The sequence below is a fragment of the Tachyglossus aculeatus genome, chromosome X2 (genome assembly GCF_015852505.1).
Source record: "Tachyglossus aculeatus isolate mTacAcu1 chromosome X2, mTacAcu1.pri, whole genome shotgun sequence".
NCBI classification, from domain to species: domain Eukaryota; kingdom Metazoa; phylum Chordata; class Mammalia; order Monotremata; family Tachyglossidae; genus Tachyglossus; species Tachyglossus aculeatus.
In genome coordinates this window covers 18,218,913-18,244,351 of record NC_052100.1, presented here as the reverse complement: position 1 = coordinate 18,244,351, position 25,439 = coordinate 18,218,913, and the positions used below count along the sequence as shown (strand labels likewise).

General features: G+C 42.4%; 2 protein-coding genes across 2 annotated transcripts in view; one reads left to right on the top strand and one right to left on the bottom strand.

Annotated features, from left to right (window-relative positions):
- MAF (MAF bZIP transcription factor) overlaps positions 1-21,049 on the top strand; it is a 288,890-nt gene extending 267,841 nt beyond the window's left edge. Inside the window, 1 exon segment of the mRNA XM_038770583.1 lies at positions 20,982-21,049. The gene's annotated coding sequence lies outside the window, so the exon portion shown is untranslated.
- The window catches only part of WWOX (WW domain containing oxidoreductase), a 1,164,534-nt gene continuing 1,160,034 nt past the window's right edge, over positions 20,940-25,439 (bottom strand). The window contains exon 9 of the mRNA XM_038770582.1: positions 20,940-22,204. Within this exon, the coding sequence (XP_038626510.1) occupies positions 22,016-22,204 (189 nt within the window). The 3' untranslated portion in view covers positions 20,940-22,015. The remainder of the gene's footprint in view (positions 22,205-25,439) is intronic.

Genomic DNA, 25,439 nt, shown 5'->3' with positions numbered 1-25,439 from the left:
AATGAATGAATGAATGAAAAGAGGGCTTAGGGAAGGCCTCTTGAAGGAGATGTGCCTTCAATAAGGCTTTGAAGTGGGGGAGAGTAATGGTTGGATTTGAGGAGGATTCTAATCCCACCTCTGCCACTTTTCTGCTGTGTGACCTTGGGTGAGTCACTTAACTTCTCTGTGCTGCAATTTCCCTATCTGTAAAATAGGGATTAAGACTGTGAACCTCACATGGGAGACTGTTTGCCCTGTATCTACCGCAGCGCTTACTACAGTGCCTGGCATATCGTAAGTGCTTAACAAATGCCATAAAAAAATACTCATGAAGAGGATTCACCTTGTGTCATTTTCAGAAATGAAGATCAGCTTTTATCCTTCTTTCCCCTCTCTCTCTACATATATAGAAATAGGAACTGCAGAAAGAAACAATGTGAGGATGATTTCTGACAAGAATTTTGCAGGTAAATGAAGAGGTTGAAGTTCTAGATTCGAGTGTTAAGGATAGTTAGGCAAATAGGAGAAGCAGCGTGGCTCAGTGGAAAGAGCCCGGGCTTTGGAGTCAGAGGTCATGGGTTCGAATCCCGGCTCTGCCACGTGTCTGCTGTGTGACCTTAGGCAAGTCACTTAACTTATTTGAGCCTCAGTTCCCTCATCTGTAAAATGGGAATTAAAACTATGAGCCCCACATGGGACAACTTGATCACCTTGTACCCCCCCCAGCGCTTAGAACAGTGCTTTGCACATAGTAAGCACTTAACAAATGCCATTAAAAAAAATAGTCCTACTTCTAAAAGAGCTACCAAAACAAGAGAAAATGTATATTCAAAGGAAAAATATCAAAGAAAATCTACTGAATTCTCTCCATGTTGAAAGCTAGTTCAGTTCCTCAAGTTCCTCATTTACTGCAATAGCGATGTTTTTACTTTACTCATCTGGATAATTTTCTGCCTGTCTTTATTGACATGGCTCTTCCAGGGTGTAACTGGAGAAACAGGGCATTTTAGTTGATTCATATAATAAACCTTAGAGAGGGAGATGATGAGCCATGCTTTCAAGGAAGTGTATAATATATTTTTTAAACAAGTATATTGTGTAGGTAACAGGATCAGATAAAATTCTGGACCCACTCCAGGTATAGTAATAGATTTTAAGTGACCAAAAAATTCAAGATCTGGTCCCAAGAGAAAAGGCAGAATTACAAGTTCTACTCATGGTGACTGGAAAAGTCGGGTGCTCAATTTTTCTGAAGGAAAAGTTAACCTAGAATTTTGTACATGGTATCTAGGTGCAGATTGCACCATGGAGAACTGAGCCATGAAGACCCCAGGTACTACTCTGAAATATTAGACTCATAAATCTCTAACCTTGGTTTTGAGATGCTGGCTGAAAGTCAGAAGGAATTTTGATAGAAAGTATAAGGTGTCATTGCCTAAATACAGGGAAGCTTTAGTTAACCATAATGGGAAGTTCATCAGAACATTCGGGGGGATTGTGATATTCACTTTCATGAGGCCAAGATAAAACAGACCATAGGCAGAATTGAGACAAAAATGTAAATAAGAAGGAAAGAGGGTTTTCAAAACAGTTGTAAGAACTCTTTTGGAAGTTGAGAGGAACAATGTATAAGGCACAATGTTTGATTCCTATGCTTTTCTCAATTTCATTGTGAATTTTCCAGTTTGGCATGTCACTGTGGTGCCTAAGGGAAAAGCGAGTGAGGAACTGGTGAAGAGAGCAAGGAAAATTAACTTATTTAACAATGAAGTTATTGTAATTATTCTAGAGCTAATCAGTTCTCCAAATACATTTTCACTTCACCTTTTAGATAAAAAGCTGTTAAGGAATTGGGGAAGTGCTTACAACATCCACTCTATCTGGATAGAATGCAGCACATTGCCAAATCGATAGCTCTGTGCATGGGCATGGCTCTGGTTAAGGCACACCTACTATAACAAGTTTTCTTAATGTGAGGCTCTTCAGGAATGAAACCCACATGGTAGAGATGAATCTACTTTATTGTAAGTAATAATTATGTTAAAGGTGTGTGAAAGTATGAAATGATTTAAATCATCTCCCCACAACTTTAATGGTTACTTATTATCATATATTACTCTAGGCTGCAAGATCACTGTAAGATCACTGTGGGCAGTACTGTTGTACTTTCCCAGATGCTTCATAAAGTGCACTGCACACAGTAAATGCTCATTAAATACCATTGATTTTATGTTTTGTGTCCTTTATTATTTATATCAATCGTGTTTGAGACTTAGAATATATATTGTAGGCCACCACAAACTATCTCGGACTTTACCCTCTGAAATAGACGTTGCAGAGACCCTAATCCCATTAATCCCATAAACAGGTGGTTTTACCGCTTCCCCTCAATCAATCAATGGTATTTATTGAGTGTTTACTGTGTGCAGAGCACTGTACTAAGCGCTTGGGAGAGTACAATACACAGAGTTGGCAGTAACATTTCTTGTCTGTGAAATTCCACCTATGGATGTGTTTGAGCTGAAAAGGCCAGTGCAGGATCCAAAGTGCACTGCACCCATATAAGACTGCCGTTATGCTTGTTTGTTATGTTATTTTTATTTTTGCATCCTCTCTCACAACCCTTATGACGTTTCTGCTTGAAAAGAGCTACTCCTTTCTTGATGGAAGTGTGCCATGAGGCTTTGCCTGCAGTCACCGACTCCCAGTTTTCAGCTGGGATGCAACATTTTCTGAGGCTTCATTTTACTGGATCCTTAAAACGTTTCCATTGCCCTTGCTTTTGGTTTCCCAGTTTTAACTCACCATTCAGCAGCTGTTTGGCTATCCGGCTATCATTCACTTTCCTCATATGTGAGATTAGTTTCAGTACTAGGAGACTGCCTTCTTTCTAGGGCTTTATAGTTTGCGATCCTGCCATACCATTTGATATCAAGCAGGGCCCCTAAATGACGGTGATGGAACTGCTGAAGGCTTGTGAAGTCTAAGGGGAGTCCGCGTCTCACTTGTAGAGCAGGTTGGATAGCACTACAGCTCAGTTAGACCTTTAGGTTTGTCTGGCATTGAATTCCAAGCTGCCGTGACCCTCAGTTTGACAGTCTCCCACAGGATGTTTTGGCCTTCTTGATTCTATTTTCTGTGTCGTCTTTCACTGGACAGTGTTCTGTTCAGGTAGAAGAATTATGCGACAGGACTTTGAACTGTGTTGTACATTTTTAGCTGTGTGTATCCCTGCTGAAGGCTGGTTGAAGCAATTTATAATTATTCATAGATCTTCTTGGTGTGTGCCTCCAGGGTGTAATCAACTGCAAACAGAAATGTTTGAGCGACTGTTTCTAAGCCTTTGCATGATGCTCAAAGTCTGTTGAGTTGCCAGTGGATAATGGATTGAAAAGGGTACCCTCAGCTCTGACATGGCCAGCCATGCCATCATGAAGTAGTTTCAGCATCATAATGAATTTTTCAGGGCAGCCAACATGACTAAGCAATTTACAGAATCCAGATCAATCAAGCTTGGAAGAGTACAATAGAGTAAGTAGGCCTGACCCCTGCCTTATATGTAAAATATATAGAGATCTTGGTGCTGTGCTTTTCCTGTATCCAGTGTGCTGAAAAGATTGGGTCCACTCTGCCAAGCTGCCATAAGAAGCCACATTGTGATTCTGGGAGCATTGTATCAACAACATTCTTCAGTAACTGATTCAGGAGGGGAGAGTAGTGAGATGCCTTGATAATTGCTGCAATCTGATCCCTCTCCTTTCTTCTTGAAGAAAGTGACACCTCTTTGGTGTTCTGTATTTTGAGGAAGAGCTCGGGTAAAGGTTTAAACAGGGTGTCTCCTCCAGGTTTGTAACGGTTGGCCAATATGCCATCAGGTCTGGATGGCCATTTTTCATAAGTTATGGCCTAATGGAAAGAGCACGGGCTTGGGAGTCAGGACCTGGGTTCTAATCCCAGATCAGTCACTTGCCTGCTGCGTAACCTTGGACAAATCACTTAACTTCTCTGGGCCTCCGTTTCCTCATCTGTAAAATGGGACTTAAGTATCTGACTATGGGACTCATGTGGGAGGATGCACTGTGTGTAACTGGTTAATCTGTGAATGCCCCTGTGCCTAGTACAGTGACGGCACGTAGTAAGCGCTAAACGAATATCACCATTAATATTATTACAATCGCTTCCTCAAGTAGTTGGAAAAAGGTCTGTTGAGGAGAACCCCAACCATGGTGGTGCCAAACATGGGGACTTTGAAGAATTGAAACGCAGTGGTTGGCAAAGGTAATTTCTACATCTCCATTGCCCTCTCCACCTACCATTATCATGTACATCTACACCTCCAACCATGGTCTCTCTCCTTCTCTGCAGTCTCGTATTTCCTCCAGCCTTTAAGACATCCATTCTTGGATGTCCCTCTGACAACTCAAACTTCACATGTCCAAAACAGAATTCCTCATATTCCCACCCAAACCGTGTCCTGCCCTAGACTTTCCCAACACTGTAAACAGCCTCACCATCCTTCCTGTGTCACAGGCGCATAACTTCAGGGTTGTCCTCGATTCATACCTCTCATGCAAACCACATATTCAGTCTCACCAAATCCGTGTCAGTTCAACCTTCATAACTGCTAAAATGTGCCCTTTCATCTCCATCCAAACTGCTACCTTGCTAATCAAGCACTTATCCCATCCCGTCTTGATTACTGTGGCAGTCTCCTTGCTAACCTCCCTGTCTCCTGTCTCTCCCCACTTCAGTCCATACTTCTCTCTGCTGCCCATATCATTTTTTTACAGAACTGTTCAGTCCATGTTTCCTTACACCTCAAGAATCTCCAGTGGTTGCCCATCCACCCCCGCATCCAAAAAACTCCTTACCATAGGCTTTGAAGCACCTTGCCCCATCCTACCTTACCTCCCTGATTTCCTACTACAATCCAGCCTGAACACTTTGCTCCTCCAATGCCGACCTCATTGAGAAGCAGTGAGGCTTCGTGGAAAGAGCACAGCTTTGGAAGTCAGAGGTCATGAGTTCTAATCCTGGCTCCACCACTTATCAGCTGTGTGACTTTGGGCAAGTCACTTAACTTCTCTGTGCCTCAGTTACCTCATCTGCACAATGGGACTTAAGACTGTGAGCCCCACATGGGACAACCTGATTACCTTGTATCTCCCCAGTGCTTAGAACAGTGCTCGGCACGTAGTAAGTGCTTAACACATAACATTATTATTATTTTTATTCCCTTGATCTCATCTATCTCACTGCCAACTCCTCACCCATATCCGGCCTCTGGCCTGGAATTTCCTCCCTCTTCATATCCAATAGACGTTCACTCCCCCCACCTTCAAAGCCTTATTAAAATCGCATCTCCTCCAAGTGGCCTTCTCTGACTAAACCTCTTTTCCCACTTCCTTCTGCCTCACCCCTGCACAAAGATTTGCACCCTTTATTCACCCCTCTCAGCCCCATAGCATTTATGTACATAGCCATAGTTCAGTTTGTCTTTGTTAATGTCTGTCTCCCCCCCTTGAGTATGAGCTTATTGTAGGTGGGGAACAAGTCTATCACCTCTGTTGTATTGTACTCTCCCAAGTGCTTAGTGTGGTGCCTACATGTTCAATAAATATGATTGACTGATTGATTCTATATCCAAAATGGACACAGTCAGGGTTACCAGCTTTTCAGTGGGGCGAAGTTGGCTAGTGCACTGTGAGGGTGGGACTTCAAGGAGGTGTGGCCAGGCAGGGTTGACTTTGAGTGGGTATGGTTTCCAGGGAAGGAAGTCTTTCCCTCTGTCTCATCCTCCAGAGGGTGTTCAAAAAGCTTCCTACTGTCCCTAAAGCCTGCATGGAGAGAGAAAAGCCACATACCCAGCCCCAGATCACTTCAAAGGTGAGATGAATCCCAGGAAGCCTAGGCTGTCTGGCCTATCTAGAGGCAAGAAGTGGCACTGTCATCTTGAGTCCCCTTCCAGATTCCATCAACTCCAAGCAGTATGTTGAAGTCAGTTATGGCTACCTGCCTACTCGCCCTGTCTCAATGGCTGTAGGGGTGATGCCATTACCTTTGCCCCTCCACACTACTAATTTTATTGGGGGGTGATGGGCCTCCTAGAGCCCTTGTAGCTGGAACCCCTGGAGAAATACAGGGGATAACCACACCCCACTGAAGTCCAAAGAAGAAATGGCAGGCACATGGGAAAATATCCCAGGGAATATCGTCTCCAACCTTTAGAAAAGAAAAAAAAAACATTGAAATCTGAAATAGGAATCCTTCATTTTAGGATGGCAGAAAAGTGTGGAATTCTGGAAATCATTTCTGGAAAGACTAGATTTTATTCCATGCAAAATATCAGGCATGAAAAATGAAAACAAAAGGATTTAGGCAAAGCAAATCAGATCAGGTCTAGTAATGTTATATTACTGCAAAGGGAATCGTATTTTCAAGAAAAACATCCGTTGAATTATAGAACACTTTGATTGAGTCAAAGATGTATCTGTGATGTTTTGAGGGATAATGTGAATATTGAAAATTAAGAATAATTGAGGAATTTGTGAGGAAAAGAATACTATTTTATATTCCGTCTGGGGGAAGATTCCTGAGAAGGTAATTGTCAGGAAAGTCATTGAGTGAGCATGGCAGCCTGTTTTATTCTAGAAAGCATTAGTTTTTTAAATATACTTTTTGGCATAATCAAATTATTTGTTTTATCTTCTAGTATGAAATTATGCCACGGTTGACCGTAGGTTGTGGGGTTTAATATGAATTTTGTTATACTGAAACTGGCACAGCTAAGAATCCATGTGTGCAAACACACTTTAAAAATGTTCTCAAAAATGAGAAACTAGTTGTGGAGGGTATTTGTTCAAATGAGAATTGACTATTTTTAAAATAACCGAAGCGTGTTCATTTTGGCTGTATGGCTGCATTTTGGGGTTAAAAAATCTGTCACACCATTCCGTTTTAAGAGATTTAATTTTGTAACATAAAAAATTGATTAACTCCATGATTAATTTCTGCAAAGGCACAATGATTTGATGAATGCTTTCAAGATATATTTTAAAATGTGGTTTGAAATGTAATGAAATAAAGTTGAGATCTGTGGATATTCACTTGTAGATAAGTGTAGAGAATGACCTGTAGAGAACGAGGCAGCAAAGTCAGTGGAAAGAGCATGGGACTGGGAATCAAGAGACCTGGGTTCTAATACCACTCTGCCACTGACTTATTGAATGGCCTTGGGCATTCCTCATCGATTTCCTCATCTCTCCAATAGGGAGAAGTTACTTGACCACCTTACCTATGAGTCCCATGTAGGACAGGGATCATTTCAGATCTGTTTATATTGGTTTTGCACCCAGTATGTGGCAAATACCATAAATAAAAATAGATAAGGAAAATATGTCCGTTCATTCGATCATATTTGTTAAGCACCTACAGTTTTCATAGCTCTGTAGTAGGCACTTGGGATAATTAAATTAAAAGGCACAATCCCTACCCATGACTAGTCTACAATCTAGTCTGTTCAGTATTGTGTTGTATTCTCCCAAGTGCTTAGTTCAGTACTCTGCACACAGTAAGCACTTAATAAATATGACTTAATGAATGAGTGAATGATTGACAATTAAATTGTGTGCATATTTGGGGGGTAGAAGGGAAACCATTGCTACAACTGCTAACAGCAGGACTACAGAAAACTGATTGAATGAATAAAGGAATGAATGGCATGTGCAGCAAAAGGAGGTAGGATTTATGGTCTATATCATTTCCTCCACTAAAGTTTTCAGGTCATATCAGTGTACTGTTATTAGTATTAGTAGTTGTTTAAGAAGTAGTTATAATTAGACCACCCAGAGACCACACTATGTTAGCCCAAATATTCAGGTTCCTGAGCCATGTGCTGTGGGCTACCCACCCTGCCTCCACCAGGAGATAATAATAATAATAATGATGGTATTTGTTAAGCACTTAATATGTGTCAAGCACTGTTCTAAGCACTGGGGTAGATGCAAAGTAATCAGGTTGGACAGAGTCCCTGTCCCGCATAGGGCTCGCAGTCTCAATCCCATTTTTACAGATGATATCTTTGAGGCCCAGAGAAGTGAGTGACTTGTCCAAAGTCACACAGCAGACAAGTGGCGGAGCCAGGATTAGAACCCATGACCTTCTGACTCTCAGGCCTGTGCTCTATCCACTACACCATACTGCTTGCTACTCTCCACTCCCCATCCCGTAAGGAACAGAGATCAAAAGCTACTCCTTATGGGCAAGCAATATATCATTTTACTTGTTTTACATTTCTTAAGTGCTTAGTACAGTGCATTGCACCTAGTGAGCAGTCAATAAATGCATAGGCATAGTAGTAGCATTACTGGTAATGACATTTGGAAAGCACTCTCCTGAAGGCTGGAAAGTACCAGGATATTAATTAGGACATGGTCCCTGGCTCACAATGAGTTCACAATCAAAAAACCAGGGGAACTAACGACAGACCCACAAGGGAAGAAATAACAAGGAAAAATAACAATCGGTTATATTGTACTCTCCCAAGGACTTAGTGCAGTGCTCTGCATGCAGTAAGTGCTCAATAATTGATTGATTGATTGTTGATTGATTACCCCCTTTTTACCCCTATCAAAACTCATGGTCCACCAGAAAATATCAGAAAAGATTACTGGAATGTAATAACCCGCAAGTATCAAATTTTTCTTGTTTTTTTGTTCTTTTCCAGGATTGTGTATTCGTACCATGACTGTTGTCATTTTTTAATGGTATTTGTCAAGCGCTTACTATGTACCAGGCACTGTAAGAAGCATTGAGGTAGATACAAAATAATCAGGTTGAACACAGTTTCTATCTCACATGGAGCTCACAGTCTAAATTGGAGGAAGGAGGATTAAATCCTCATTTTACAGATGAGGTAACTGAAGCACAGAGAAGTTAAGTGCCGTGCCCAAGGTTGCACAGAAGACAAGTGGCAGAGCTGGGATTAGAACCTAGGTCCTTTTGACTCCCAGGCCTGTACTCTTGCCCTAAGGCCACACTGCTCAGCTGATAAGGTGTTGGCAAGCTTATCTTGCTAATGAATAAGTAGTATCTTTCTCAAGCACTTTATATGAACTGCATCAAGTGTTTTTATATACTGGCAGTATGGTGTCGGCTGTCTGCTCCATGGAGCAGAAATGTAATGATTCCAGCATTGTAAAATTATCCTCAGTACTTGTGAATCTGTGTATGTTCAATTTTATATTCAATTATTTAATTCTTATATTTCATTCTGACATAGCCATACTACTACATGTTACACATTTGTTCTTCCTCCTGCTCCATCTTCACCCAGCTTTTCCATAAAGTGTGTTTTTATTATGCATTTTGGATAGGATGCTATCAGGGGTTTAGGAAAGATTCTTCTAATAGCATACGTCCAGTTGGATAGAATGCACGGTCTCCCCATTCCTCAAGAACCTCCAGTGGCTGCCCGTCCACCTCCGTGTCAAACAGAAACTCCTTACCATCAGCTTGAAAGCACTCAACCAGCTTGCCCCATCCTACCTCACCTCATTAATCTCCTTCTACAGCCCAGCCCACACACTCTGCTCCTCTAGCACCACTCACTGTGCCCCAATCTCGTCTGTCTCTCCATTGACCCCTTTCCCATGTCCTCCCCCTAGCCTGGAACTCCCTCCCACTCCATCTACTCCGGACCACCACTCTTTCGACCTTCAAAGCATTGTTAAGGTCAAATCTGCTCCAAGAGGTCTTCCCCGATTAAGCCCTCTTTTCCCCAGTTTGCTCTCCCTTCTGCATCATCTGTGCACTTTAGTCTGTGACCTCTGGGCAGTTGATATTCACCCTACCCCCAACCCCACAGCAGTTATGTACGTATCTTTAAATTATATATTATAAATTACTTATTTATTCATACTAATGTCTGTCTCTCCCGCTAGCCTTTATGTTCTTTATGGGCAGGGAACATGTCCGCTAATTCTGTTGTACTCTTCCAAGTGCTTAATCCAGTGCTCTGCACATAGTAAATGCTCAATAAATACCACTGATTGATTGATTGATTGTGCACATGCATGTGGCCCCATCAAGACACAGTTACTGTAACTTGAGTTTTTCTTATTGTGGGTTTTGTGAATAATAACAACAATTGTGGTGTCCGTTAAGTGCTTTACCACGTGTCAGCCGGTCTACAGTATTTCCCATATTACTGCTCTATGGAGAAGGAGGAATCAGAAGAAGCTTTACAACTGCCTTCCCATTGGATAAAAATGGTCTGCAGGTGACTAGAAGCCCCCAGGGGTGTTGGCTCTCCATGCTGATTAAATCACTGAGATTCCTTTTGCCCTCTTACAACTTACAATTCAACTGCACAAATAAATGATAATGAAATAAGAAAACTGACAAACAGTAACGATTCTTCCTTCCTGCCTTTGTCTAGGGCTATGGTGTCTTTGCAATTAGATGCAAACTCCATGTGGGTCAGGATCCTGTCATTTGCTTGTGGATGCGTGGTTCTCAACCTGATAAGATTATTTCAGCTGGAAAGCAGGACCTCAGGATGGCACCACAAGCTTGTGAGGATGAAGCGACAGTTCCTCGACATTCTACAGGCCCCCTATAATAGAAGTTCCAGAATGTTCTAAACTGATCTAAACTGAGCATGAACTGAACATGTTCAGCTCGAGCTTGGACATCCAAGCATTTCCGGTGATCAAGAAGGCCTGGGATCCGTGGTTTCATCTGTGACAGATCCAGTTCCAGGGCATTTTCTATTTCTAAAATTGCTTGGGACAGTGTTCGAAAATAAGTGCCTGCCCCTAGCTAAACCAGGACATTATGTCTAAATCTATTGTCTTTTGTATTCTGAAATTGGGTATAAAGAAACCCACAGGCCACTTTAAGCCTGAAAGAACAAAATTCAAATGTACCACTACAACAGGGGAAAGAGAAACAATTGAGAGTGAGAATCACAAGTCATAGTGTGGTAAACAGATGCGTGTCAGGAGCTGCTGTTGTATTTTCCTCTGGTCTTCAGGAAAGGGAAGAAGGCCACGATGAATCCACTCCTCTGGGGTCCGCAAAGTCAGTGTGCCCACAACAGTGGGTCTGTGCCCCATACAACTTCCTATAAGAAAGATGGACTCCTCAGGAGCTCAGTGAACCACAGAGTGAGTAGGGAACAAGGAGAGAATGAGAGAAAACATCTTTACCGCTCAGCAGTTATTCTTTTGAAGCTTGAATTTATCAATTCCAGTCAAGGTTTACAGAGCTGAAGGACATTGTTTTTAGACATAGAACCAGCACTTCTCATTCCAGAGTGACAGCTAAACACCAAAGAGTTGAATAGAGCAAAGGACAGAGTAGGGTAACCGACTCAAATGGAGATGGATGTAAAAGATTTGTCCTGAAATTGCATTTTCAAGTCTTCTTATTTCATGAAGCGCCTTTTATCATGGTTTATTGAAATCAACAACCTCCTACAACATTTCACTCAGGAGTATATGGGCCTATCTGTAATTATGGCAATTTAAGTTTGTTATTTATAAGTCCTTGAGAACACTGTAATTGAAATGGGCAGTGGAAGTAATGTAAAGTAAAAACATCAAATAACTCAATTTCAAATGTCCTCGTTGGTTTGGATTATGATAAATCTACCATAAGTTATTGCCCAAATTTTGACTCATAGACAACTGTTTGGGGATACGTTTGACTGTTCATGTGACGAACGACAATTTGTTTGAGGGACGAGGAGTTAGACACAGATGTCTGTGTTCCTGAAATGTCACTCTCAGCTGGCATTATTTCTGCAGAATACACTGAAAAAAGGAGGTTTGTAAAATGGGTTACAGTTATAGATGAATCTAACTCATGTTACATTTGAAAAATAAATGTGTACTAAAAGTAATTAAAGCACGTTGGTTCATGAATAATACAGCATTTTACTACTATTTGCTGAGTATAATGAGATAAGCTACTAAATTGGCAATGAATGCTCTATTATATGATTGCCAAATGTTTTCTAAGATATTGAACACATTTATTCTATCATCATATGTATTATCGAGCTATTGCTTTTTAATAAATTAATTTCCCAGATGCCTCTGGGGTCTTTGAAATCTGACTGAAGGAATAAATGAAATTAATTTTGCTGCTGGAGCTAAACAAGCAGGGCTTAGTGACTTGCAAAACTAATGTGTTGCGACTTGCATACATTGGGGAACTAAATGGCTCAATGTTATGCCATTGTGACCTGGATGATGGCATCACCCAAAGAGGAGGTGCCCTGCTTTGACGGATATGAAAATTCTGTGATGGTTTTCCTAAGGGGGGAGATGGTTCCTCTACAGTTCCTCAAATGAAATAATTTCCTGAAGCAAGGAAGAGCCTCCAGGACTATTTTGGCCTAATACTTGTTCCTGTATGTCCATATCTGACACAATTCTTGTTCTTGGCAACCTAGAAAAGCTTGTCATCCCTCTCCTTTAGGGGTGCTCTGCGTTAATCCCAAAGTGCTTAACCATCTACATTCTGGGTGATGATGCCATCAGTTTGGCAATAATATTCTAGGGGTGAAAGTTTTTCAGCTTGGTTGTGAATAAAATGGAGGATTTTCTTTGAGTCATCCGCTAAAACTTCAACAAGCCAAGATGTTCACCCCAGCCTTGATGCTAGGGACCTCATTGTAGGCATTGACAGGTCTCAGTGGGTCAAAATGCAACTTCTTGCAACATTTTCCAGAGGGGTCTGTCCTCTGAAGTAAGAATTCCGACAGATCTCCTATCCACCACTGGAGTGATTTCTTGCCCTTCTTGCTTGTGCCTTTTTTTTCTGTTTTTGAAGATTTTTCAGTATGATCTGGATGGTCCCAGTATAATGGAAAGCTCTTTCTTTGCACTCATTGGTTGGAGAGGCCTCTGAATTGCACAAAAATCTCAAATGGTTTCATTAAACATGAGGTTTCTTTGTGGATAGGACCTAAATTTCTACCACAGCTTGGGCCCTGGGCCACTCAGGGACTATTACATTTTCCTTGAATTCGAGTCAACAGAGGAACAGGCTGTTCACTGTTTTTCTAATTGATCAATATTGAGCAAAAGAGCTATTGATCAATACTTGAGCTAGCCCATTCTGATAAGTTAGGACAGATTTTCTCTCTTGAACAGATGTGGATGATCTAAACTCTTGTAACAGTTAAGTTAGACTATTTTATCATCTTCCTCACTGGTCTTTCAGCCTCCAGCCTCTTCTCTGCTTCAGGCCTATAGTACACTCTCCTGCCCAGATCATCTTCCTGAAACATCGGTCAACCCACATCTCCCCAAGTCCTCAAAAACCTCTAATGGCTGACCATATCCCTCCGTCTCAAGCAGAAACTCCTGACCACTGGTTTCGAGGCTCTCCAGCTGGTCTTTCCATCTTACATATTGGCCCTCTTCGCCCATTACTACCTAGCTGACACTCTTCATTCATCCTAAGCCAATCTTTTGACTGCCCCTGGTCCAAACTCTCCCACCTCTGACCTCGTGTTGTTGCCCTATTCTGGGCTGTTCTCCCTCTTCAAATTCTACAGTCACAGCTTAGTCATTTTCAAAGCCCTACTAAAATCCCATCTTCTCCAGGTAGCCTTCCCTGATTAATTTCCAACACCTCAAGTCATGTCAACCACCCGTAGTACCTATGTCTTTATATTGGTTCTCAGAACTTATGTATCCGTTCATATTCAATTGTACACTCAATCATTTGTACTTCCCAAGTGCTCAGTACAGTGCTCTGCACACAGTAGGTGCTCAATAAATACGACTGAATGAATGAATGAATCTCTCTCTGACATAGTGGTGTTGCCACCTGAAATATCCTTGTTCTTTCTCCTATTCCCACTATTTGTAAGTAATCTATGTCTGCCTGTCTTCCCCACCTTAGGTTGTAAGCCTCTGGAAGGCAGGATCCCAAACACTTAGGGCAGTACTCTGCCTGCCGCAGGTACTCGACAAATACCATTGAGAGTCCTGATGATTAGTGAATGTGGATAAGATCAGTGCATCAATAATAGAATAGCTGTGATTCAGTGGAGCAATGCTTGGCCGGTGATTTTCCTTTTACCTTGCAATAATGCAACTGTCACTTCAAATGCTGTATCTCACCGCTGGGACAGGCCAACTCCATTTCTTCAAAATCAGACAGATCTTATCATTATACCCCCTGGGGTAGAGGGACTTTCTGCTCCACCTATTGCACTCCTGGTGCTTACCCAGTTCAATTCCTGGGGGTTTACTTTTGGCAGCTAATTCTCCTGCCTCTAGGCTAAGAACCGAAGGAGCTCAGCTCTGCTAAGCTCTGCTGGGGGTGGGGGAGAGAAAAGATTTTTTCAGTAACCAAGAATGTAAAGCTAAACTGATTCAAACCACTCAACATGAAATTCATCAAGAAAGCATCCCCATTGCTGTTGGTAGACTCCTATCTATTTTACAGGCTGGTTGCAAGGAAGGGGATTACAGGTTAATAGGTTCATCAGGCACCTGGGAATCTATGGTGTTTACCTTTTTCAAGTGGCTGATTCTTAGATATTTTTCCTTTTTTTTACAAGCAACTGTCCAGCAAATTGATGAGCCCTTTTTAATTAGATGGTGAGCTTGTATGGTTAATGGTCCATATAAAAGGTCTATAAAACACAAGAAAATTAATAAAATGGTGGCTCAGCATTTAATTCAGATTTTCCCAAAGGGATCTGGTCATCTTCTAGTTACCAGGATGTAGCTTGCCCTTTGCATTGGCCCAAGGGAAAAGAATACAGGATTCAAATTGGTTAAAATGGTATCACTCCATTTGAATTGGAACCCTCCAGGAAAGAGTCTATCATTTCATCATTTTTTCCCCCTTGTACAGATGCCCAGGCATAGTAAATTGCCTGAGAGCTACCCTTGGATGATGTCATCAGTTCATTTTATCTCCAGCTGTCCAAGTAGTTTTCCTGGGATTTCTCCCATTTTTCTTCTCCCCTTCCCACAGATGGAATCCTGCCACAAGCAGTTTACATGTTGTACATCATTAGCTATCCTTTATAGTTCCCCAGCCAATATAACTGACCGCTGTTCCCGCCTTTCCTGTTGCCCACCCCCTCACCGAGGGGAGGGACAGTGTCTAATTCCTACCTGTGTATAATAATAATAAGAAGAAGAAGAAGTAGAAGAATGGGATTTGTTAAGCGCTTACTATGTGCAAAGCACTGTTCTAGGCACTGGGGTAGATACAAGGCTCACAGGCTTAATCCCCATTTTCCAGATGAGGTGTATCACCTACCAGCACTTTGTACAGTGCTCTGCATCAATCAAGTGCTTAGTAAATACTATCACTACTACTACTACTACTACCACCACTACAACACATTGACACTTTTTGGCTCCTTTGCTTTCTGCCAGAGCAATCTTCTCTTTTAAACATAGGGCTAATTCATGAAACTCCATTTGGAAATTTCTCATAAAAAGCCATATGTTACAAGCCAATTTACAAAGAGTCACATCCCTAAAAGTCCTCATTAAAATATTCCTAATCTCATTAAGAGCCAGGGTGATACTATACCTGGGAAAATGCCTAGGGTTTTTTTTTTCCTTGGGAATTAGTATTTCAGTGATGGTTTCAACTTGTTTTGGTCTTGGGCAATAAGATGAAGCTAATGACTCAGGAGATGCATCATCCTACACCAACTTCTCTCCCATGGGCCATGCCCCGGGATTCATCCAAAAACCCAAAGCCTAAGAGTTTTTACTGTTCTTACAGACAGTCTTTTATTGCTTTCAATAGTTCCTTTGTATTTTAGTCAAAATCCTAATGAATAAAGTTGCAATAAAAGACTAGGAACTGCTCAGAAGTTGTTTTCCAAATCATCCAAATATATCCTCAAATAATTGGCTCCAATGTAAGAGTAGTTCATAAAATTCATGGAAACTTTGTTTCCAAGTCAGATACAATTATCAATATTTAAATCCCAAGTGGTAACAAAAGACCCAAAAACATCTGTCCAGACTCTCTCACATACTCAGTATTGATCAAGCAGTGGTAAGCTGGTTAGTAGCAGTGCATTTGGCTTGAGAGGTCATGAGTTGAGTATTTGACAGGGAGTTTTTCAATCTTGACATAAAGTCAAATTATTGCAGGGGAGCTGGAAAGTCTACTAGAATACTCACCTAACCAAAACAACACAGAACGTTTTTAAGAAATCAAGCTAAGGGACACCAGCAGCTCTGGCCATGTTCTTTCCAGAGTTACTTACAGTGTGTTGCAGCTGCACTGCAATTGTACATATGAGATTGGTGTGCTGTTGCTAAAGATGTCTTTTCAAGGCCTCACTTATAAAAGAGTGAAAACTTTTAACCCTTGAATGTGACAAAGGTGTGTCAAAGACGATCCTGAAAAGTTTTAAGTGCCTTTGAGGTGAGAGTAATAAGCCATGAAATAATGTACTTCACTTCCAAAGCAGATCCAATGTTCCTTCTTCCTGCACTACAATATCGGAGAGAAAGTCTGCTCAGCTCTCCACCAAGGATTATAATAGCCACAATGGCCAATCAGGTACCTCAGAATGAGAAAGAAGAATTCAAAGATGAGAAATTAAGTGCACACTGAGGAAATAAGGGCTCCGCCCCCTCATCCGAATCTAACTTCAAATCTAGGTTCGAATAGGCCAAAATACTCCAAGACACAGGCTTGAGGTTTCCTTAGATCAGAAAACCATAGCCCTGGAGGCTAATACATATTTATAAGTGTCCAAGACAAATTCTTTATCACTTCCAATACATGTTTTTATGGCTGGAAATGTAAAGTGGCTATTACCACTATCAGGTGCTATAGAAACCATGTTGGCTGTTTGCCTAAAGCACAAGTCATTTATTTTCTTTATTTAGCCATTTTTATTCCACTGACACAATACTAGTTCAGGCCTTACACTTCTCTTTTACATTGGACAGATAAGAGCATTCTGTAACATTTAACTAACTCAAATGAACAATGGAATCATTCTCTCAAAGTGATGCTTTCAGGCATCAATTCGAGTAAATCATAGGGAAAAAATGTAAACTGATCAACAGCTAAATCTAACTGATTGCTAATGCGCTACATTTTGGTGAGATCCAATTTGGATTCCAAAAGCACTGAGACCTGCTTAGGAAATGGATGACTCAAGTAGTGCTCAGCTGTTGCTTTCAGTACCTATTCAGTTTTAACAATAGGCAGGGGCATTTTCTTCGACATCAGCATAGTTTATTTAGAGCTGAAAAACCAGCTTTTGGAGTATTAATAATAGGAAAAAAAAAAGATGCCTTCTAGTTCTGTGGCACTTGTGTGTCTTGTGAACAGGAACGTGTGTGGTGGGGGGAGGGGGAGTTGGAGTTGTGAGGGTGTTGGGAGACAAGAGATTTGGTACCCTAAAAGTGACCCCCATGGAATAGAGATAGATAGTCATAACGGCTAGCAACCAAGATACTTAAACCATTTCATTTAAATTTCAAATTTCACAGGAAGACTTGGTAGGGCCTTCATTGTACTGCCTGAGGCCCCTTTATTAAGCTCCAGCTCTCTGAAATTAACAAAGTTCTGACATTGTCCTAGCCAGGATGGAGTACAACAGTGTTGCAAACAACTCTTAGGAACAAGGTAATCTTTTTTGGCAAATTTGCCATCTTTATAGAAAGCAGCCAATAATGCAGTGATAAAATTGACAAGCAGTGGATTTCTGGCTAGGGAGAAAGGTCCAAAGCCACAGTTAGTCACTGCACCTAATCAAAGATAAGTTCTTGCCAAAAAAGGACGTGCCAGGGGCTGGGGGACCTCTTTGATGTTTTTTCCTCTAGAGAAAGAAAGCATGTGAAAGGCTAGTGTAGTTGGCAGGTACAGTGATCATCTAATGAATTCATTTTTTAATGAAATAAAGTAAAGGGGACGTTAAGCCAAAAATCTAGTCCATTTTCTGTCTACTGTAATAATGTGATAAGCTGCAGTCAGTTTAAAAGAGTTCCAGTCCACTGTTGACATTAAACATTTCTGGCCGAGTTGTGACCATTAATGGCTTGGGCTAGGCTGCCCAACCAAAAAACCCCAATTTTTAAGAAAGAAACTACACGCCACCCTTTTGGATATGACTTTCATTCATTCATTCATTCAATCGTACTGATTGAGAGCTTACTGTGTGCAGAGCACTGTACTAAGCGCTTGGGAAGTACAAGTTGGCAACATATAGAGATGGTCCCTAACCAACAACAGACTCACATTGACTTGGGGCTTGAAGAGCATTTGGCTCGTTTCATATTGAAAAGTTATGTTCCATCTGAAAAAAGCATCAGTACAACAGTTACCAAAATTGTACTGTCCCATGTGCTCTGTCTATCATGTACTAGAGGAGACTGACTGTTCCACCACTCAAAACGTTGTGACTGAGGCCCCTTAAGGTTTTGTTTTAGTCCAGGGAAGCAGTGGCAGCAGCAGGTGCGGGGGGAATGTCACAGCACCCTAAGAGGCCTCCTTCCTTACCACCTCTGCCCATTTGGCACTCCCAGTAATGTGGTCACTTTGGGGGCTGGTGCAAAAGGAAAGCAGGGCATTGCTCAGAGGAAAGTCAGTTTATGCTGCCTGGCCTTTCTATTCCCATTCTTTAAGATTTCATGGGACTCTGGGTTGGAAAAATAATTATTTTGGCTAACGTTGGTTTCTCTTAGACCTGTGAAAAAAACCAATCCCCAGGACAGGTAGGACTGTTGGGCTACTCTGATTTCCCAGTTTTCTTATGTGAAGGAATTGATCCTCCTTCAAGAAATAGGGAGGCAGGGTGACCTACACTGCCCAGCTAGGGCCCTGAGCATTGCCAGCCTTGGCAAGCAATAGCTGACCTCCCCAACCTCTGGCATCTAAAACCAAGGGACAGATGAGTACATATTTAGGGGTATGTTCTAGTGAAAAATAACTTTAATTTCCCTCTGTAGGACTCTGTGGGGCTTAGTCAATGATAGTTGCTGATATTTATTTTCCAGTGGTGAGATAAAAGAAAGAGTCTGCACATTCTGCGCTCTGCTGGGCTGGAATGAGCGAAGGGGAAAGCTGGGGCATGCTAAAAACTTCCTGGAAATTCTGTTAAATGAATAAACAAACTTTTGGAGAGATTTTCAACTTGGTTCAGGGGCAGCACCAGTAGTGCTGAGAGGCAGGAGAGGCTGAACCCCTTGGGCAGTAGAAGGTGGGCAAGCAGTCTGATAGTCCTGAACGAAGGCCCTCTGGCCCTAACCCAAGTCCAGAACTGGCACTGGGGATGGGTGAGGGTATGTTCTCTCCATCATGCCACATGCTCTCCCTTCCAACCCCCCTTGGGGTACCACATGCCCCAAACAAGCCTGAAAGTCTACAGGGTGGGTAGGGGAAGGAACAGGGTTCTTGACTGCCCCAAGGTTTCTAGGACATGTAGTCCCAGAGCCAGTTGAAGATGAGAGGCTGCAGTAGGGAAACTGGCAGGGGCAGCAGCAGTAGGGAGCTGCCTCAGTCACTCCTTGGAATCCCAAAATGTGAACTCGGGGCTCTAGGCAATTGTTCCAGATACCACACCCCCTGTTCCTCTAGCCCTGCTCTAGTATGGTTCTTCTTCTCTCACTTTACCTTTCTCCATGCCACCCCACTCCTATTCATTCCTTTACCACCCCACTCTAGTACGTTTCCTCTCTTCTCATTCTCTTCCCTTTCCCTGTGCCACCCCCTTTACTCTATGGAAGCCTCCAAAATCTACTCCATCATCACAGCAAAATGTCTTTTAGTCCAACCACCTCTTAATTCCTACTGCTTAAGGCCAAAATGAAATCTAGGGCCAGGGAGCTTAGGGAGGAGCTTAGCAAGGGCTGGAGAGAAACTCGGCTGTGGAGAGCCAGGAAGTGGCTGACAGAGCTGGACTCCCCACAGCAGGAGGTCTCCCCAAAGAGACTTTTGAACCTCATGTCTCACCTCTCCCTGAGCTGTCTTTGCTAGACTCACCCCACCCCCCACCCCCCTGGCCACCGGTCTACTGGAAGCAGAAGTGATTTTTTTAAAAAATTTTCCCTCTCCAGCTACGTTGGGCTAAAATTCTCCCTTAATGCTCTCAGTGAGCATTTTGGAACAAAGTCTTTGCCACTCAGGCTCTTGGTTGATCCTTGAGAGTTTCCTGGGGAAGGGGATTGGAGGGTGGAGTAAGCACCAGGGATCGGTGGGTGCAACATTAAAAGTGGGGCTAGTAAATCTCTGTGGCCCCGGGTGAATTTCAGAAACATTTACAAGGCTGACTCAGGATGATGCCTAGCAGCCACAGGCTCAATGAAAAATATCTGATGATGCTGCTCTTTCCTGGATCAAATAGGGGAGTCCAAACCTAATTACTTCTAGTCAGTCTTCCTGACTACCATCTTCCTCCGGCAATGCCTCAGCAGAGAAATGCAGCAAAGAACCATCTGGAGAGGAGTACCAGCCTTTCTAAATTGGCAGGGAAATAAAGAAGGTGCATCCTTAAGATTGTCTTTGATCATTACAAAAGAGCTTTCCTTCTGTAAAGCTCCTGGAACCCCTCTCCCCCTGCTCCCCCCCCCCCCCCCCCCCCCCACACACACACAACAGGCTGAAGGCGAAATGCTAGTTTCCACTCAAATTTAGGGTACACTTTGCACAGTGTACGCATTCCTAGATCCACTCATTCAGAAAGGCTCAGAGAAAGTTTCATCTGAGAGTTAAATGGTATTGAGACCTTCTGGATAATTGTTGTTTCTCTTAGGCTACTGCTCTTGTTTGGGTCGTGGCCATGAGGGTGAAGCAGCAGGTACTGAGCAGGACTCGCCTGCAGGAACCCAGTCACACAGGAACAAACACCTACCTGCCCAGCTCCCAGCTGGGTTTAACGACAGGGGAAGAAAATCGGAGAGAACAGCAATAACCCACCATAAATAAACAACTGAGAACTATACAGTGCAATTAACAATCTTTATTTCCTTTTTTGCTTACAGAAAACAAGATGCTGGAATGCTGATGGCTTATAAGACAACTTTCTGGCATGAAGACAGCCACAAAGCACAAAACTAAACACAACAAAAACTCAGAAAAGAAGCAAGAAAAAAACGGGGTTTTCGTGGCATCTACAATACTTTCTTTATTTTTCCTCTAGTTTTCTTTTCTAAAGAAAAACAAAACTAAAATATTTAGAGAAAAATTGAAAGAAACAATGTCCAGGTTCTCTTTAGGAGACAATAGTCAAGCACGCTCTTTTACTAATGGGGAACTGAGACACCATGAACCTCAAACTCCTCAAAACTGTGAAAGAAGAATGAATGAATGGAATAACCTTTAACCTCTGACTGCACCCTGGGCGTTCTTAAGGACACAGAGTCCTTTTATCTTACCCTCGAGTGTCTAGAGCATGGTTTGCTACATGCCTTTTATTCTAATTGTCAGTATTTACTCAGCAGCGAAGGAAGGACCTTTAAACTCTACTTCTGAACCACTTCGACATCACCGTTACATTTGCAGTCCAAAGCCAAGGACCCATTATTTTCTTTTCTGTCGTTGCCAAGCCCTGTCCAATTTGGTCAGGATATCAATGACCTCCCGATCAACGAGCAAAGTCATACTATGTAACGTCTTCTCTCTACCCAATGAAGGAATCTCATGTTGTTTCGTTGGCGGCCCACTAAGCCATTCAAGTCGATGAAAATGTCTCCCTGGACTTCTGAAAATCACAAAGGATGCCAAGCACTCCACCTGGGGTTCCACTTTGAACAGACTACAATCAAGAGTGATGAAAACATACCTAAGCCCCCCCAAAAGCTACTGCCCCTTTAACCCAGAGATTTCCCAATTTCCCACTTGCACTTAACATTTTTCACTATGTTGTGACTGCTACTGTTTCATTGAACATGAGTTAATCAGGATCAGAGGAATCTCTGGAAACCCTCTCGATGATAAGATTGGAAAGGTTCCAGAGTTGGCCGGTTTCTTGCGTGCACATACTCTGTGTGTTTTGATCCTTTACAGGGGCCCCCTGTTAGTCAGACTGCCTGCCGATTCGTTCTTGGATCAGCCGTGCGCTTAGTTCCCACAAGGCTCTGGCCGTCATTTCATTCTGGGCCTCTTGTGATGGCAAGCAGCGACAGCAGTTGTTGAAATACATTCCTCCCAGGCCCTCCAGCTCCGGTGCTGTGGCACAGTAGAGGGCTGTGGCGGCTCCTTGTTGCTGGAATTTAAACAGAAAGGGGGAATTAGAAAACCTTGCCAGAGATGATGGCCCCAAAGCCTTGCGGCTTGTTAAAATGATAGTGAAATCTTTTTGTGGCGAAGGGCATTTAGCTCAGAGCATGACGCGATAAAGGATTCTCTCACTCAAGCCGGAAAAGCAACTTCATAAGCTGCAGGAATAAAACTGGTGTGACTTTTTACACCTCAAAGGAAAACAACAACAACAAAAGAGAACTCCTAGGAGAAAAGAGAAATGGGAGAAAAACATTTTTGTGTCTCCCAAGTCAGAAAACACGTACCAAATTCCTTGATTTCCACAGCCTCCCTCATCTTGATAAGCAATGCAGTCTGACATGTTTGATTTCTCTAAAACCTCCTGTTTAAAATTAACCCAGGCACTCCAATTAAGCCCCATCATGGAAAGTGCAATTGGGACCTGGGCCAGAACTGTCTATATATCTTTGGTCAACACAATCATTGAGGCTAATGTCACTGTGCTGTGTAAGAATGTTTATCTACCACACACAGGATGAAGGTCTTAATTTGCAGAGACCTGATGCCTTCTCCATTCTTTGAAACCATCTTTTAAATCTTGAAGAAATATAGCCTTTAGAATACGACGAATGAGAGCTATTTTTTTTCCTTCAAAATGCAAGTTCAAACAAGCAAAATTGATCACTTCAATTCACCCGATGAAAATCTTGTGATTGACAGTTGGGGTGGGATATCATACGCACAGGTGCATGTGTGTGTGGCTGATCCCTTCCTCCCAACTCTAAACTAAAGGCCTATGAAACATGGGCAGCCCAATAATCTGGTCTCTTGTTGAAGGAGAACCAGAAATTCCATTCGACAGCACCAGTGGTTTCCGAGCAGCCCTCCGTAGGGATGCATAAGAACATCAGACCCTCGGCATTGCCAGTGGTGGGTCAGACCAGTGGTCCTTCCAGCCCAGTATTCTGTCTCCGACAGTGGCACCCGAGATGCTTGGAGGAGCCATGAGATGGTTGCCCCCTTCCTTGACATCCATCCTCATGGTTAGACTTATCATCCGGTTGGCCTCTGGGGCTGCTGCCACACAATGGACCGATGATTGAAAAGAAGGCTCAACAGTGGCTCCGAGTTTCCTGAGTCGTGACTGATAGCTCAGAGTCATTACTGATAGCTCAGAGAAAGCAGTGCAAAATCCCTGAATGATTAGGACCTGAAAAGGGGCCCTGCTATATTGTTATAGGCCCAAGTGTTGAAGAGATTGTCTCTCAGCGACATTCAAACACATGGATGCAATTGCGTCATCTTCAAACATGGAGAGATCTACACACACACACACACACACTCTCTTGTCACACTCTCTTGTAGTATGTATGAAAATGTATACCAGTGGTACCACTACATCTGGACTGATGGAAAGTTGTCAGAAAAGTTGTCAAGAGAGCTAGAAATCACTTTTCCTTGCAAACTATAATTAAAAATAACAGGTTAAAGCTCATAGAGCAGCTCTTTAGGCGCAGCTCTAATTTCAAACCAGGACAGTTTATCTGGCATCTTATGATTATTTATGTATAACAGAGTCCTTGCTGTGGTAACTAATTATAAGTTGATAGGAGTCAGAATCCCAGGGCTGCCAAGTAGGACACAAAAGGTAACTGAGGAGAAAGCAGCTGTTAAAACATTAAGGAATTTTGATGAGAATGAGAATTGGTCCTTCCTCTCCCCCTCCCCAAAGCTTCTGCTTTTTCCCTGAAGAGTTTTAGTCATGGCACATTACCATGTTGATTGCAGATCAGCTGATGGCCATATGGTACACCAGAGCATGATGTTTGTTCAATGGGATCCGTTCTCTCTATTTTAAATCCCAAATTCATTCCGAGTCGGGGCTGTTTAGGCATTGTGGTATGGAGAAACTGTGCGTGGCCAAAGAAAGAATGTTTCACTGCTGTAATGTTGATGATGCCTGTATGTCAGACTGGAGTTACCTAGTCTGTGAGACAATGCGACCATATTCTAGTTTTGTTTTGTTGAGTGCTAAGTTAGTTGTCATTCATAAAAATGCTGAGTGTAATTCCCCTTCTGAGGGGCATGTTCTTTGCCATACCTGCCTCACCTGTCCACTTAAATAGGGAAACAGACAAAAGACAGCTGGGGTCCTGTCCCTAGGTTGGTGTGGAAAGCTGGAATCGAACGAGCGTCCAGTTCTTACCTGCATCTTTAGCTGCACTTGCTGGCATGATTATTTAGACTCCATGGTGACTCTTCAAAATGAGCAATATTTTGAGGTAAAATTTGGAGCTCTTAGCTGTTGAAACTTTCCCCATATAAGATTTTCTTTTTAGGCATATGGTAGTGTTCAGCTAGGAAACCAACTGATTTAATCTAAAACTCTGTTCATTGGTTACCCTTTTTTGGTGGAGGTGAAAGGACAATAAATAGCAAGAAGACAGAGTAGGAGAGCAAAGGTAAGAGGAGGAAAAGTTAAGAGGAGGGAAGAGGTTTCTTTACAAAGCAACCTTGGCCCAGACACACGCCCGCGCCCCCCCCATAGCTATTCAAAAGACTCCCAGCTCCAGCCTCCCAGCCCAGTGTCATTCAGGACTCTTAATCTATCCTGTCCTCACCCTCTCTTGCTTAACCCCTAGCCAGACTCCAGAATCAACAGAACAAAACACATGGGGCTAAATTGCTGGAACTAAAAAAAATGAGTGTTCAAATTCGTCATGAAGATCAAAATTAACAATGCTGTCAGCTCAGGCTTGTGCCATGCTTCACCAATCTCGAGTCACCTCATGTAGGGGGAGGGTAGTTTATGTATCTCAGTGCAGAATGTAATGTAATAAAGAAATTGGAAATTCTTTCAGGAAATCTGGCATTTGGACACAGCCCCGTAAATATTTAAAACTTCCCGTGTTTTCTTGCACATGATGCCATTTGTTTGAGGTGAAATGCCATCTGGGCATTTCTGAGCTCCTTCTGCACCCCAACAGTACCTGTTTGGCAAAGGTGAACCACATGGTGGGTGAAAACCCACATGGGGAATCAAATTTCTCTTCAGACATCACAAAGCAACTAAAGAGAGGAACAAAAGTGCAATCTAATACCCTCTCAATGCCAACCTCCCACTGTCTCTGGAAATGTTGGTCTTTCCTTTTTTCAACAGTATCTCCTGGCTAGCGTCTTAAATGATCAGGCATTAGAATACTTTGATAACAAGTTTTGATTTTTTGCTCATCAGCTTT